The 13,966-nt window shown below is 32.2% G+C and overlaps 1 protein-coding gene across 1 annotated transcript in view; it reads left to right on the top strand.

Annotated features, from left to right (window-relative positions):
- Positions 1–9,830, top strand: part of LOC113404031 (uncharacterized) — a 55,390-nt gene extending 45,560 nt beyond the window's left edge. Inside the window, exons 2-4 of the mRNA XM_026644769.2 lie at positions 5,457–5,499; positions 6,962–8,555; positions 8,865–9,830. Coding sequence (XP_026500554.2) covers positions 7,036–8,555; positions 8,865–9,711 — 2,367 coding nt within the window. The 5' untranslated portion in view covers positions 5,457–5,499; positions 6,962–7,035 and the 3' untranslated portion in view covers positions 9,712–9,830. The remainder of the gene's footprint in view (positions 1–5,456; positions 5,500–6,961; positions 8,556–8,864) is intronic.
- The last annotated feature ends 4,136 nt before the right edge of the window (positions 9,831–13,966 follow it).

Genomic DNA, 13,966 nt, shown 5'->3' on the forward strand with positions numbered 1-13,966 from the left:
TTTCTCGTAAATCGAATAACAATCTCCACATAGCTTCAAGTATCCAACATTGATATATTATGTGAATCCGATGTACATAAATATTGAACGGAATTTTATTTTATGTATTATGATATGATAGGAGATTTAGTAATATATATATATATATATATATAGATTAAGCAAATAATTCTATAATTACTTATAAGCAGTAAGATCGAGATTCCGATATCAATGTTAGCAAAGGTAACCTATAAATCTCTACTAATTTTAATTTAATTGTTTCGGTATAATCAAACTTTACCTGTTGTATAATTTAAATATTTATTCAAACAGACAAGAATAAGGGAAAAAGTATTTAAATAAAGTAAAATAAAATATCAATGACAAAGATGGATCGTGGAAGTGAAGCGTTGTGCATCTGAGTGGGTACCACACTGTTATTCTACCCAGATCAGATTGAAATTTGAGTAAACCAGTGTACACGTACATGAGATCTTAGAAAATATAGTAGTATTGCATGAGATGGTTTAAAAAATGAATAGACTATTTATTTAAAATCAATTCAATATGATATAGCATATGTATTTATCTATTGCTTCGAACAGTAGACATTGATGCAGGGTAACTCCAAGTCATGGCTTATAGCGCTCAACAAATAAGCCTCCATTAGACCCAGACATACGAAAGTAATGAATGTGACTTCTTTGTTATTCTTGACGAATACGAATATCTAGAAAACGAAATATATTTTCCGTTCAGCTTAAAAGTAAGATGCACTTAGTACTTAAAGTATGAATATTGTGTGTATATTATTTCTAAAATATGTAAAATATATAACTAATCACAATCATTATACCCTGTACAAGATAGCTTGATCTTTTTGACAGATATAATTCTTTCTGATAGACATAACTTTGCAATGACGAACATATTATTTTCTTAATTTAATGATTTTAAAAATTGTAAAAATATTTAAAAAAATACGTATAATACAAAAGTCTCTAAAGATTCGAGCGCTATCCGAAAATTTTAAGACTTTTTATTGCTTCAAAGTAAAATTTAAATAGAAACACTGAAAATAATAGACGCTTGTACAATGTTGCATCGGTCGGACGCTAGGGACACGAATAACAGGCAGTAACTGTTACAAATACCGATAACAAAAAAACATTATTAAAGATCATTGTTAAGTTATTGTTACGGGGGGGCTGAAAGGGGATTCCTTTTTTTTTGTCTAGTGGTTGGGGTTTAAAAAAAAAAGAATTCTAATTTGAATTACGCATTCCATCTTTCCATCGACTGTTATATATGTTATACTAGCTGTTACCCGCGGCTTTGCTCGCGTAGAATATGAATATATTTACAAAATAACTTAAAATATTACGTTAATGTAAGACTTCTTTGTATACCACATTGGTGTGTATTTCAGCCCTTTGGGTAAAATATCCAGAAAAGCTTTAATGCGAATCAACACATTTTTAATCGGTAGTCCAAAAATAAAATTTTGAGCTTCTAACTTCAAAAGTATCCTAAAAGTATCCTAGTATCCTAAAAGTATCATGTTTCCAACTTAAAAAATAACGGACTTCCATACAAACGTTCAACCCCTATTTCACCCCTTTAGGGGTAGAATTTCCAAAATTCGCTTCTTAGTGGGTGTCGTGATATGTTAGTTTATAAGTGTACATATAAGTTTTATGCTTCTAGTTCTAAAAATAACAATACTTTCAACAACTTACAACCTTTCATTCCCCTTTTCAACCCTTTACAGCCCTTTTTTCCAAATAAAAAGTAGCCTATGTCCTTTCTCAGGCTCTAAACTATTTGTGTACCAAATTTTATTAAAATCGGTCCAGTAGTTTTGGCGTGAAAGCGAGACAGACAGACAGACAGACAGAGTTACTTTCGCATTTATAATATTAATATGGATTTTCTGTTTCCCATCAATGGCCCGTCTGTCAAAAAGATCAAGCTAACTTGAACAGGGTATACATTAGACTCGTTGTCAGATAAGATAAAATTACAAGACGTATGAATTGTATGGATTCATATCAAAACTTCTTATTTTCTCGCTTTGATGTAACAAAGTTCAATGTTATTTTTTTTTAAAACACAATAATATTTTATCTTTCTTGCAAAACGTCAAATCCGTGGAGATAACAACGTATTAAATTTCTTATGAATATGTTCTTAACATCTTGTAATAATTTATCTTTTTTTTTTCATTTGAATGACAGTTGAAATAGAAATTTTTTATTGTTAAAGTAGGGCGGAAAAATCGTCTAATTAAAATTGTATAATTAGGTGAACTTAATATTATGTTGGGTATGTTGTGTTCACTTGTGGAATAGCATTTAATTATGTACTTTTAGTATGTATTATTTGTATCTTTATAAATAATGTTTTTAATATAAAGTCATATACATATATAATTAACATTGAATACCTGTCTATAAGTAACATGAAGAACAAAGTATTCGATGAATTAAAAAAGAATACTTTTGTGGGATGCTTATGATTCTTTTCATTCGCTCAAATTAGATCTTGCTAGGTAATGATAAAAACATGAGAACGTGCTTTACAGAGTTCATATTTAAAATATGATAATAGTAATATTTGTTCGTTTTCTTTTTTCTTGTGCAAGTACTACTCATTACGTCATATTTTACCGCCAAACAGCAATACATAATTTTGTTGATCTCCGGTTTGAAGGCTTAATAACTTAGAGTAACTACGGGCACAAGGGGCATTATAACTTAGTTCCCTAGGTTATAAATGTGATAGTATCAATGGCAATGTAGTGGTGACCACTTACAATGGTCGATTGCCAGTCTGTTTTAAATAAAAAATACAGAATGGTATTTATATTAATTTTCGAAGAAGTATTTATTGTAAATACCTATATCTAGAATTGCTTTAAAAATCCCATCTGGGAAACCACCACTAACAATGTTTTTTTAAAAAAACACAACATGTATTGTCAGAATAATGTATTAAAAATGTTATTATATTTGAGATATTACTAAAAGCAAAACCCTTTGACTCGATAATAAGCACTAAGTTACGACAAACGCTCAGCGAAGTTGTACGGATTTATGTTAATGAAAGTAGCATATATATAAATACTAGCTGAGGCTTTATCCGAACGAAATTCATACAAATTTACCTATAGCACATCGCTAGCCCCCATTTTATCCCCTAGAGGGGTGAATGAAAAAAAAACCATGTCCTTCAACAGGACTCAAAGTATCTCCAAGCCAATTTTCATCTAAATCAGTTAGCGATTTAAACGTGAACAGGCTATATATATTTATATACAACAATGGCATATGTATCACTTCTAATATATTAAAAGCAATTACTGTCATATTCAAAACGAAAACGTGTTCTCGTAAGGTTTTTTCTATTACAATAATCACATTTTCGTTTTTGTGTTTAATTGCGGCTGAAGGGAAAGCGCGGATCGTTAATTTTGTCATTGACTACGTCGCACATAATTTTGCCACTTCATCTTCTCGAATGTTCTCATTTTCATAGATTACAAAACCTTTAGAATTTCACAGGCTGTAATGATGTATATTTTCTATAATTATACATTAATAATTTCTCATACAAATCCGCGAATAAAATAAATGCGCGGTTCGGGTTTGCGTTCTCGTTTTGAAAAGGTCATAATTAAATCATAACAAGTGTTTTTTTTTCATATGACATTTAATTACGAATCTCTTTTACTTTTTTTTTGTATTGTCTTCCAACGTCGGCATGATCCGTGGCTGTTTGGACTCTCGCTGGACGCTGTATGCCCGACGGGCCAGCTATGTAATCGCTTTGCGCTGTATTTTCATTTTCTTTTTGACGCTGTCGTAGTTCTCGTAGTTTTTCGACCTTAGACTTTTTAATTTTTTGTATTATTTTTGACGCCAGCATTCTTCTGATATGTTTTATCTATAATACTGAGGATACTGACCAGTCATATGAGATTACAACTAGTTTTTTTTTTTAAATTTTGTTATAGTATTGATCTTTACTTTCTTCTAGCAAATAATTTTGATATCTCGGTTTGATATCGGATTTTGGGTTCTATTACGGCTTTGCGAGCTCTTTACTGTACTAACATATACTTGATACTTGAATCAAAATCCTCGCTAAATATATACCAACCATAAACTAATTTAAAACTTTACGCAATGCAAATTCAAAACAATCACAAACATGTACTGTATCTTAGTCCGAGGGTGTCACAGGTAGAACAAATGCTGCACTACGAACTCATACAGACATGATCTACTCGTTGGGGACTCAACCGTCGTTAACTTTATTAGACTTGTAGTTATTAGCAATTCAAATCTGACGGTATTTTGTAACGTAAGAAAGATCGATTGGCTATCACGTTTCTTAGAGAGCGAAAATAAGTTTTTATATCGATTGATTCTTACATGTGCCTCAAGGTTTAAATCGAGAATTAAGGCGATAGTCCGAAAAGTATGTTCTCCACGGCTGGGCTATGGTCTACTCTCCTCTTGAGGATAAGGTTTTTGGAAGTCTTATTTCAAAATACACCTTCCATGCGACTCATGGCTACATATGTGGCAAATTTGCATCCAATCCTTAGGCAGGTCTCCTCGCGATTGGTCCCTTGATCATCAATACGTTAAGATGAATAATAAATGAAAATTCAGTGGTGCTTACCCATCTGAGGACCTTGGCCCGTCTGAAGCTCTTTTAGAAAACGTATATCAAATATAATTATAATATCTCTGACAAAAGATAATGCACAAGAATTATAATAAATATTCTTATCATCTCCATATTTCAAAGGAATATTGTATCCACTTGATATTCGACGTTGACCTGATAGAATAACAAATTAGTATATCATTGAATTCATCCATTATGTACATTATTATAATTTTATTTTAAAAATTGATTTGTAACCGACGTTTCTTATAATCTTTAATATTCTTGTTTTTTTTTTATTGCAATGAATATACGGTTTTTAAGTTTGCTCATTTAAGAAACTGTTATTTGTCTTTTAGAAGACAAAGTTAAGCAGAACAAATCTCCTTTTGTACATTTAAACGGTGTACATCTTACGTAAAAAGTATCTCAACCAATTGTGAAGTGATTTTAAGGACTCTTTTTGATTGAGTAGGATACATATAATCGCAATGTTTTCACATACTGAGTTTCTTTGGAGTTCTTTTCGACAGAATGTACATCTTGAACCGTAATCTTCAATTTAATCCTCTAACATGAAGAATTAAATGCTTCTTAGAGGATACTTGAATAAATAATATTTTGATTATGATTCTTTCCAAGTTTCCTTAACTGGCCTATCTATAAATATAATTTAATTAAACTGACTCTGCATTAGAATATTATAAGGCAGATAATATTATCGATATATTTGTAGTAAATTAAGTTTGGACGTTAATATTGTAAGAATTTAATCGTGTTTTTATCGTTTGTTGCAGATTTTGCGAATGTTCCATGAATTAACAACAGTGAGATCTTGAGGTGAGTTAGTGTTTGCCCGACGAATACATTTTATTATTTAAAATCTGTGGTACCAAGAAGAAAAATGAACTTGGTCAACAAAATGAAAACAATTATAGACCAAGTACAGTATCCAGGTTATCGATTTTTTTTTTATTTAATAGTTCTGTTACGTATTTAAATGTCTTGTGCTATAATTAGACTACACTATTCCATTTAGATTGCCCTATATTTATAGCTGTAAGAAATAAATATTAGTGCCGTGTAATTTTGTGTGTCGATAATATTACTTTGACTTAATTTTGGATCAAGGTTTGTAGAAGCGTGGATTAATAATTTTATTTTATGGCACCGGTAGACGAACGGTCAAATGGTCTAATGGTAAGTGGTCTTTAATGCAATAGACATTGTTTTCGTGTAAAATTTTAACAATATCTTAGCTAACCAATGTCCCTTGGTCTCTTGTGTCTGTAGTCACACTTATTAGCTTATTCACTCTTCAAACGTAACAATACTAAGTATTTCTGTTTGGCCGTAGAATATATGATGAGTGGTTCCCCGGCGGGATTGCATAAAGCCTTGTCATTAAATAAATTCGACCAAAGATGTCATGTCAATTAAATATCAAAGACATTTATTAATTTTTACTCCTACTGATTTGGAATCGGCTATGGATACTGTTAACTTGTATATTATATAGGGAAATTTGTAATTATCACTATCACTGATGTTAAATTGTATTTCTTTTGACTTGCTCAAAGTATGATTGCATATATAAAACAATTTTAATATTTTTTATATCGACAAATTCGTATATAAATCAGTTACTTTTATATTTACCCAATTCGAGAATATTCTGCGGCATTGTTTGCTTGAAATTCATTTTTAAATTGTTTTCACAAGAAATAAGTGGGTTACGAATAAATAATTTCGTAACAGAAACATGAAATATTTAAATATATAACTTCCGGTAAGTTAATAACATTCGGTTAATTTTCAAGTGACAATGGTTTAAAAATAAGTAAATATGTTATACAGTTATTGCATATAGGGATGTTCATAGTACTGTACAGCAACAGGCTGGCCAACTTAATAAAATAAATCAAGTCATCTGATTCATAAGGTACGAAGTGAGTTTTTTCAGAATAGCAAAACTGAAATGAGTTTTTTTTTCTATCGTTTTTATATAATGATATATCTTTTGTGATATGGAAAGTAAGCGGGTAACACTAATTTAATATAGAGCCATTGTTCCAGATTGTATAACACTTTAAATTTCTTTAAAATAAAATACATGTTAAATGCGATTTTATAATAATTATCTATAGAATAATGTAATAATATGATTTGTTCTGTAACCAGTTAAACCAATTAATTAATTTAAACGACGGCGCCAAGATATATTAGTTGTAAAATATCAAGCTAAATTATCAGAATACGTTTCATCGCATAATTTTAAATAATTATAGAACTTTGTTTGCAGGATCGTGGTCGTATAGGGAATGACGCTCGGCAGTGAAGACGGCAGGTGTGGCGCAGGCTGAACAGGCGCGTGGAATGTGGGTGCTGCTGATGCTTGCGTTGGCGGTAGCCGTCTCCGCCGAATGTCCTCGGCATTGCGAATGCAAGTGGCGGAGCGGGAAAGAGTCCGCTCTGTGTGCTCGCGCTGGACTCAACGCTGTCCCACCGCGTCTAGATTTAACCACACAGTTACTGGACCTTACGGAAAATCGAATAACAAGTTTACGTGACGATGCTTTTTCATCGGCAGGTTTACTTAATCTTCAGCGTCTGTATTTATCTGCATGCAACTTGAAAGTAATACGACAAAACGCATTTCGCGCTCTTGTAAATCTGGTTGAGCTTGACCTCTCTCGAAACCGCCTTGAGTCTGTGCCATCACATGCTTTTGAATCAATACCTGAACTACGAGAACTTCGATTGGGTGGTAACCCGATCACAAAAATAAAGAGTGAGTCTTTCTCATCCTTGCCGCATTTAGTGAGATTAACTCTTAGTTCTTGTAAAATATCAGAAATAGATCCAAGTGGATTCAAAGGCTTGGAAGGTTCTCTAGAGTACTTGGAACTTAGTAAAAATAAACTTCATGTACTGCATGTTGCAGTTTTAGCACCTCTGAGATCCCTAAAGGGGTTAGAGCTTGCAAGTAATCCGTGGGATTGTAATTGCGATCTTAGACCAATGAGAGACTGGATGATAAGAAAAAACGTCCCCTCAACTGTTGTACCCGACTGCGCTCTACCGGCACGATTAATGTTACAATCATGGGATCGTCTTGATTTGGAGGATTTTGCGTGTCTTCCTGAAGTATCAGTGAGCTCAAACAATTTTAAAGGAGTAGAAGGAGAAGAGGTCACTTTGGTATGTAAAGTAGATGGCGTGCCAGCACCTAGAGTAAGATGGGTGCGTGCCGGACGGCTTCTCGCAAATACCACTTTATCATCCAATTTTAATTCAGGCAGAACATTTACATTACGCAGTGAGGGACAAACAAGTAATTTGACCATTCGTTCAGCAGACTTACAAGATTCTGGTTTTTATACATGCAATGCAGAAAATAGAGCTGGGAAAGCAGAAGTAGTTTTAAATTTAATAATAGAAAAGAAACCTCAAAATAAAGGTTTTGGGGGAAAGGCACTCATGGCAGGAATGGCAGTGTCTGCGGTAATAGTGTTAAGTTCGTGTTTAATAGTATTATGTGCGTATGAAACTCGTAAAAAGAGACAAATAAATAGGTGGAATGAACAAATAGTTACATCCAACCATAATGATAATAGTTACGAAAAAATAGAAGCCAATTCAAAAACAAATGAAGATGTTTCTAGAGTTGTCACATCTGATATTAATCGAAAACGAGGCGACTATAGAAACGTACCTTCACATGACCCCGAAGACGAATATGAAGTATATGGCCGTAATGAAATAAAAGACCGAAAGGAGTCTACACCAACCGACGGAGCACGTTGGCGACGAGCGGACATAGAGCCGTCGTCTACCAGCGCTGGGGAGATAGTACGAGATTTGCACATACCACGACTGAGTGAATATAATATAAGGTATTTGTTAGTTGATTTACATAGCATTTTTATAAGATTTTCATAGATGATAAGTTTTGAGATAAAATAAATAGAAACTTATATACATCTATAAATTGAACGTGACTAAGCAATAAGTTTGTTAGTATCTTATGTTCAAATATTTTCTTTTCCTAATAAAAAAATATCTCTTAATTGGACCAATTGTAACCGTAGAATTATTACTATTATTTTTTCAATGTTTTTATAATCGATGAGCATACAAGTAAAGAATTGTTGTCAACATATCTATTTAAAATAAATTATTTCATAATATATAATTTGTTACAGAACTGATGCAACGTCTGAATCAATGCAGAGTTCCAAATCAGCGGGGATTTTAAGCGGCCACGTTGAGATTTTTTCAGAAAATAATCGGTTTAATAATAATCCTCGATCATGTCCGCGCCCTCGTTTAAGCGACCGCCTTGATAATGATCAATCTGGTAGTGATAGTGAAAAGAATTATCCTGATCTGATAGAAATGAGTGCTTTAGGTTCATCGTCTTATTTTCGAAGTGATATTAAACACGATCCGTATTATTTTTATACAATACCCCGAAGAAAAGATGGCGATAGTCGTAGTCCGCTCCTAAGTAGTCGCAGAAATAGTTCCGGAGGAGATTCGATAACATTTATCGAAAGAAGCTATGAAAAAAGCAGACAAGGTTCGAGTGGACGTCGGTCAAATAGTTTTTTAGATCTTTCCACGGGCGGTGTCCGTATGCGTCGAAACCCCAGCTTACCAGCTTCACCATCCAGGGAGCAATTGTCTGTTCCGTCCGCTACACCACTCTTGGATCTGTCAGGTCTTCGGGACTACTCACGTACGGGCCAGCCTTTTGAAGATTTCGACTTTCGAGCTTCACAGCTGGAAAAGTTTTTAGAAGAATATAGAACTTTAAGGGAACAACTTTCGAGAATGAAAGAAACTAGAGAAAATTTGCAAAGAACTAGGGCTGTTGAAAATGAGGAGTTGAGATCAATTCTTAAAGGAAAACCCAGTATAGCTGTTACAGAAACTTCGTCCTCAGTGGCCTTAGCAGATGCCGCTTCTCCGCTGGCTCTAAGTCCACCGGAATATAAGCCTCAAGGGACGAGACCAGAATGGCTAACACAACTACTATATCGTAATTAAATCTCCTTTGTAAATATTTATATTTGAACTGATGTTTATAATAAGCAATTAAATTGTTTGTAAGCAAAGTGATAAATAGTATCATTCTTTTAAAGTTAAAATAAATTTGGACTCCAAAAGCCTGTTGATTATTTACATACAATTATAAAATTAATAATTAAGAAAGAGTTGTAAATATATTAAAAAGCCGCATATTATCGTAATTGTTATTTATAAAATATGTCATGACCGACTCAAGTTCAGATTAAGTATGGAAAAAATACCTCGACCGACCAATATTAAGATATTTTTGCTATGTAGTCGCAAAATGATCGTATCAATAGTTATGATGAAAGGTATCATTTCTTAATTAAAAATAACATTTTTTTAAATATTTTGTAACGCGAAAATCAAAGGAAGCTTTAATGATGAAGCGTCGTAAATTTCCTCAACCCAATTAGTGTATCGTAGCTCGAATGCTATACAGCCGGACAATTCTCGAAATCGAAAATAACGATCTATCAAACTTTTTATTAAAATCAAACAGAAACTTGTTACTCAAGAAATAGTGTCGAAGCCATTTCTATTTTAGAATATGAAAATATATTTTTATTTAGAATTGCTTTATTTTTTATGAATTTATGTTAGTTCGTGTTATAGTTTTCAGAGATAGTGCAGATAATTCTAAAAATATGAAATTTTCACAATATACTTTTAAAAACAATTCACGGTAGTAACTTTTTTCAAGGAATTACTCCTATTTTCCGCTCCAGCTAAGCTTCTATCTTATGTTGGGACTGTAAACGACAATCTATTTGGTCAGGAATAAACTTGCGACTTTCAAATCGCTAAGCGACTCATACACTGTTGAGCTATCGACGCTTCAATCGTTGAATTAAATTACACAAAAGTCGTACGTTTTCGTACTCATAATTTTTTGTCCTGTTTTGGGGTCGACGTATTGTGTAAGCTGCATGAAAAAAAAGGGAAATGGGCAGACTGCTACAGCCGGCGGCCTTCATGACGTCAACTTTCCTGGGAACGCATTTGCTGGTGAGTGGGTTTTCAGCTACCATGCGAGTTGGTTGAGACGTATTAGATTGACCCGTATAACAAATTAAAATTAAAATTTCCTTAATCAGTTCTGACGTCACATACGGTTCACATAGGGTCTGCTACTAATCTACTATCTGCCGGTCTAATACGGCAGTTAACATTTGTCATCATTAAAAAAATAAACTGTATAAAAGATTAAAGTGGTTACACATTCAATAATTCGAAACTTTGATGACTTAACTTATTTTACTAAAACACAGCGATAAAACGGCGCTAAAAATGGAGGTTAAATTGTCGATCCAATAGACAAAGCGGGAGTTCGCAATTACAGCTGTCCGAACGAATTGTGTGTTCGACAATAAAAGCGATACTTTTATTGAGGCTGTAAATTTCGAAGCCGTTGTCGACTCAATATCGATGTCGTATCGTATCCGTTTCTTTATAAGTTGGCTTGATGTATATATCAGATATAATGTTACGTATTATTTACGTGCCAAGTTTGTTGTCTGAATAATCGAAAAACTTTTCTAATTATTATTTTACATTATAGGTATTGATTACTATACTAAATGCTTGTTTTCAATGAATTGATTTTATAACTATTTCGCAATAGTAGTTTAATTGATCTGTGTGGTTCAGATGTTGGAAGACTTGAATCCCAACTCAATGTTGCGGATTTAAACTCGAACAAGCATCACTACGTTTACTAATAGTGAAGATAAATACTGCGCTTTACCATCTTACGTGCTAAAGGATATTACAACACTAATGACTTCTAAGATGAGTGCACACCATGGGAATGAGATGATCGAGGCTGTTTCAAATTACGAAAATATATTTATTGTGATTGAATAAAAGCAATAATTGTAAAAAATGTCATTAAAAAAAATCTCGCTGAGTTTCGTTCGCCGGTTCTTCTCAGGTCCGAGTGCTAATTTCCGAACCGGTGGTAGATTTTTGACTAATATTGAATAAAGATTTTCGACTTAGACTATGTGCCACCAATCTACATTAGAGCAGTATGGTGGAATAAGTTTCAAATTTTATCCTCAAGAAGAGGAGAAGCCTTTCTCAGACGTGAGACATTTATAGGCTGTTAGATAAAGTGCCTTATGTATTTATTTTGTATGTATATATTTTTGGGTTGTCTGGAAGAGATGGCTAATTAGCCATAAGTCCGCCCATTGTACAACACATGAAATAATTCTTTATATATTTTCAATGTTTTTTTTTCTTGTTATTTAGAGTATTATTACTAATTTTGTTTTGTTATTTATTTTATTTTTTGTGTTTAATCCTAAGGTTTCTTTATTTTTGTTTGTGGTGTACAATAATTTCATTCATTTCATTCATTATTTTTGAAGTCGGTTAGTAATATTATAATGCTTATTTCTAGTATCTTATTAATAAACTATCATAACATTATTGTCTGTTAGGTTTGATGCACCTATAAGACAGACCTTAGGCTACAATATATTATCCTAAGCTATAAGAAGAAATTATATTTTATGTAAATAAATTTCAGGAAGGACTATTGAACTTGGCACCTATTTAGATCTTCTCACTTCTTTTGTCCTTGAAGTCAACAACCAAGGTATATATCATAATATTGGACTTGGCTCTCATTTTTACATTTATGTTTTTTATGGGATCAATTATTCAACCGGAAGTTAATGTACTCATTGTGTTCAGGAGTTATGCGGGTGACATCTTAAGTCCCATGGTTGGTATGGTGTTGTACGGAGTGACTTATATTTACTATCCCTGTTTATATGTGAAAACTTATCATCAGATCATCTGTCTTCGGTCCAAAATCAAAGTTTAGCTTAGTATTTGATTTGAAAACTTCTACTTAATATTATATCTTTTACACATTTAAAAATAGTCATCTATTATAAAGGCTGTTTAGCAAAGTTAAATCATAGTTGGTGATTATGATGGTTGATCATGATTTCAATAGACACCCTATTCTCAACGAAGAATATACCAATTGTGCTAAATTAAAAACGAAATAAACGAGCAGGATAAGGCCCAATATTACTTTTTTATTTTGTATTATACGTTTTGTATTTATTTATTTATAATCTTAGTTTCAAACATAGTATTTTAATTGTATGCAAGCTAGTCCGTTTCGGTAGCGTAGCCTCATAACAAATAATATGTGCCTGAGCTGGTGTACCAGTACTAGAGAAGGGAGGAGATATATAGCATAATTAATTTCACATATTATAGCATTGTAATTATATTATTGACTTCCAATATCAAATTAGTTAATTTAAGCTGATCCTAATTTCAAATTTCAACATTTATCTTTTAGTTTTAGAAAAAAATATTCGTTTTTAAACTATAGCTAACCTTTTTAAACTGAGGAATAAAGGTATATTATGATGACTACATTTATTTTGTTTTATTAAAAATAATGACATTTTGATATTTGACTTCGGTCATTCGAAAATGTTCAATTTTCGATTGGACGAAGTTAAGGAAAATTAAATTTATTTCAGAGTACTTTACGTAACGAAGGTTCCACTAGCTTAGAGGAGTATCATTTCTTAAAGTTTTTTTAGCTTTGCGTTAATAGTCAGTACATTTCAGTTTAGGATTACGGAGAGTGGACTGTAAATATTATCTGCATACATATTAAAATATATGCGAACTGATAATTTCCAAAATGGCTCTGCTATAATAATAACAGATACAACATTTTAATCAATCCTTAATAACAGAATTTAATTTAAAATAAAACATTTTCAGTAAATAACATAGACTAATGAGATTTAATAAAACCAACATATCAGAAAAGTGCCTTTTTAATGTCGATTGCAACAAAGATGAAAATCACGCGCCATGTCAACAAAAACACTCAATTCAAAAAAGGCGACACAATCACTCACAATATTTTATTTTTAAGCATTTATGTTATGAAAGAATATTTTAAAAGTCTAGCAGCGTCGATTCAAGGGTTTTTTTAAATTATTAATCAAAGGTAACTTCTACTAATGATCTAATTAAAATTATGATTCAATCGAGTTGGTATCAAAAGAATTTAAATTGAATCAAAGTTTATCTTTTTACGTATAATGAATTAACAAAAGTACTTAAGCGGCAAAATTAAAATAAATAGCAGTAGAAAAATATTTACCACTGCGACGTGAAAACATATTTTAAATTACGTATTAAAATGAAAAGAAGATTTTACATTTAAAGAAAATATATTACA

This window comes from Vanessa tameamea, chromosome 10 (genome assembly GCF_037043105.1).
Source record: "Vanessa tameamea isolate UH-Manoa-2023 chromosome 10, ilVanTame1 primary haplotype, whole genome shotgun sequence".
In the NCBI taxonomy this organism is placed as follows: domain Eukaryota; kingdom Metazoa; phylum Arthropoda; class Insecta; order Lepidoptera; family Nymphalidae; genus Vanessa; species Vanessa tameamea.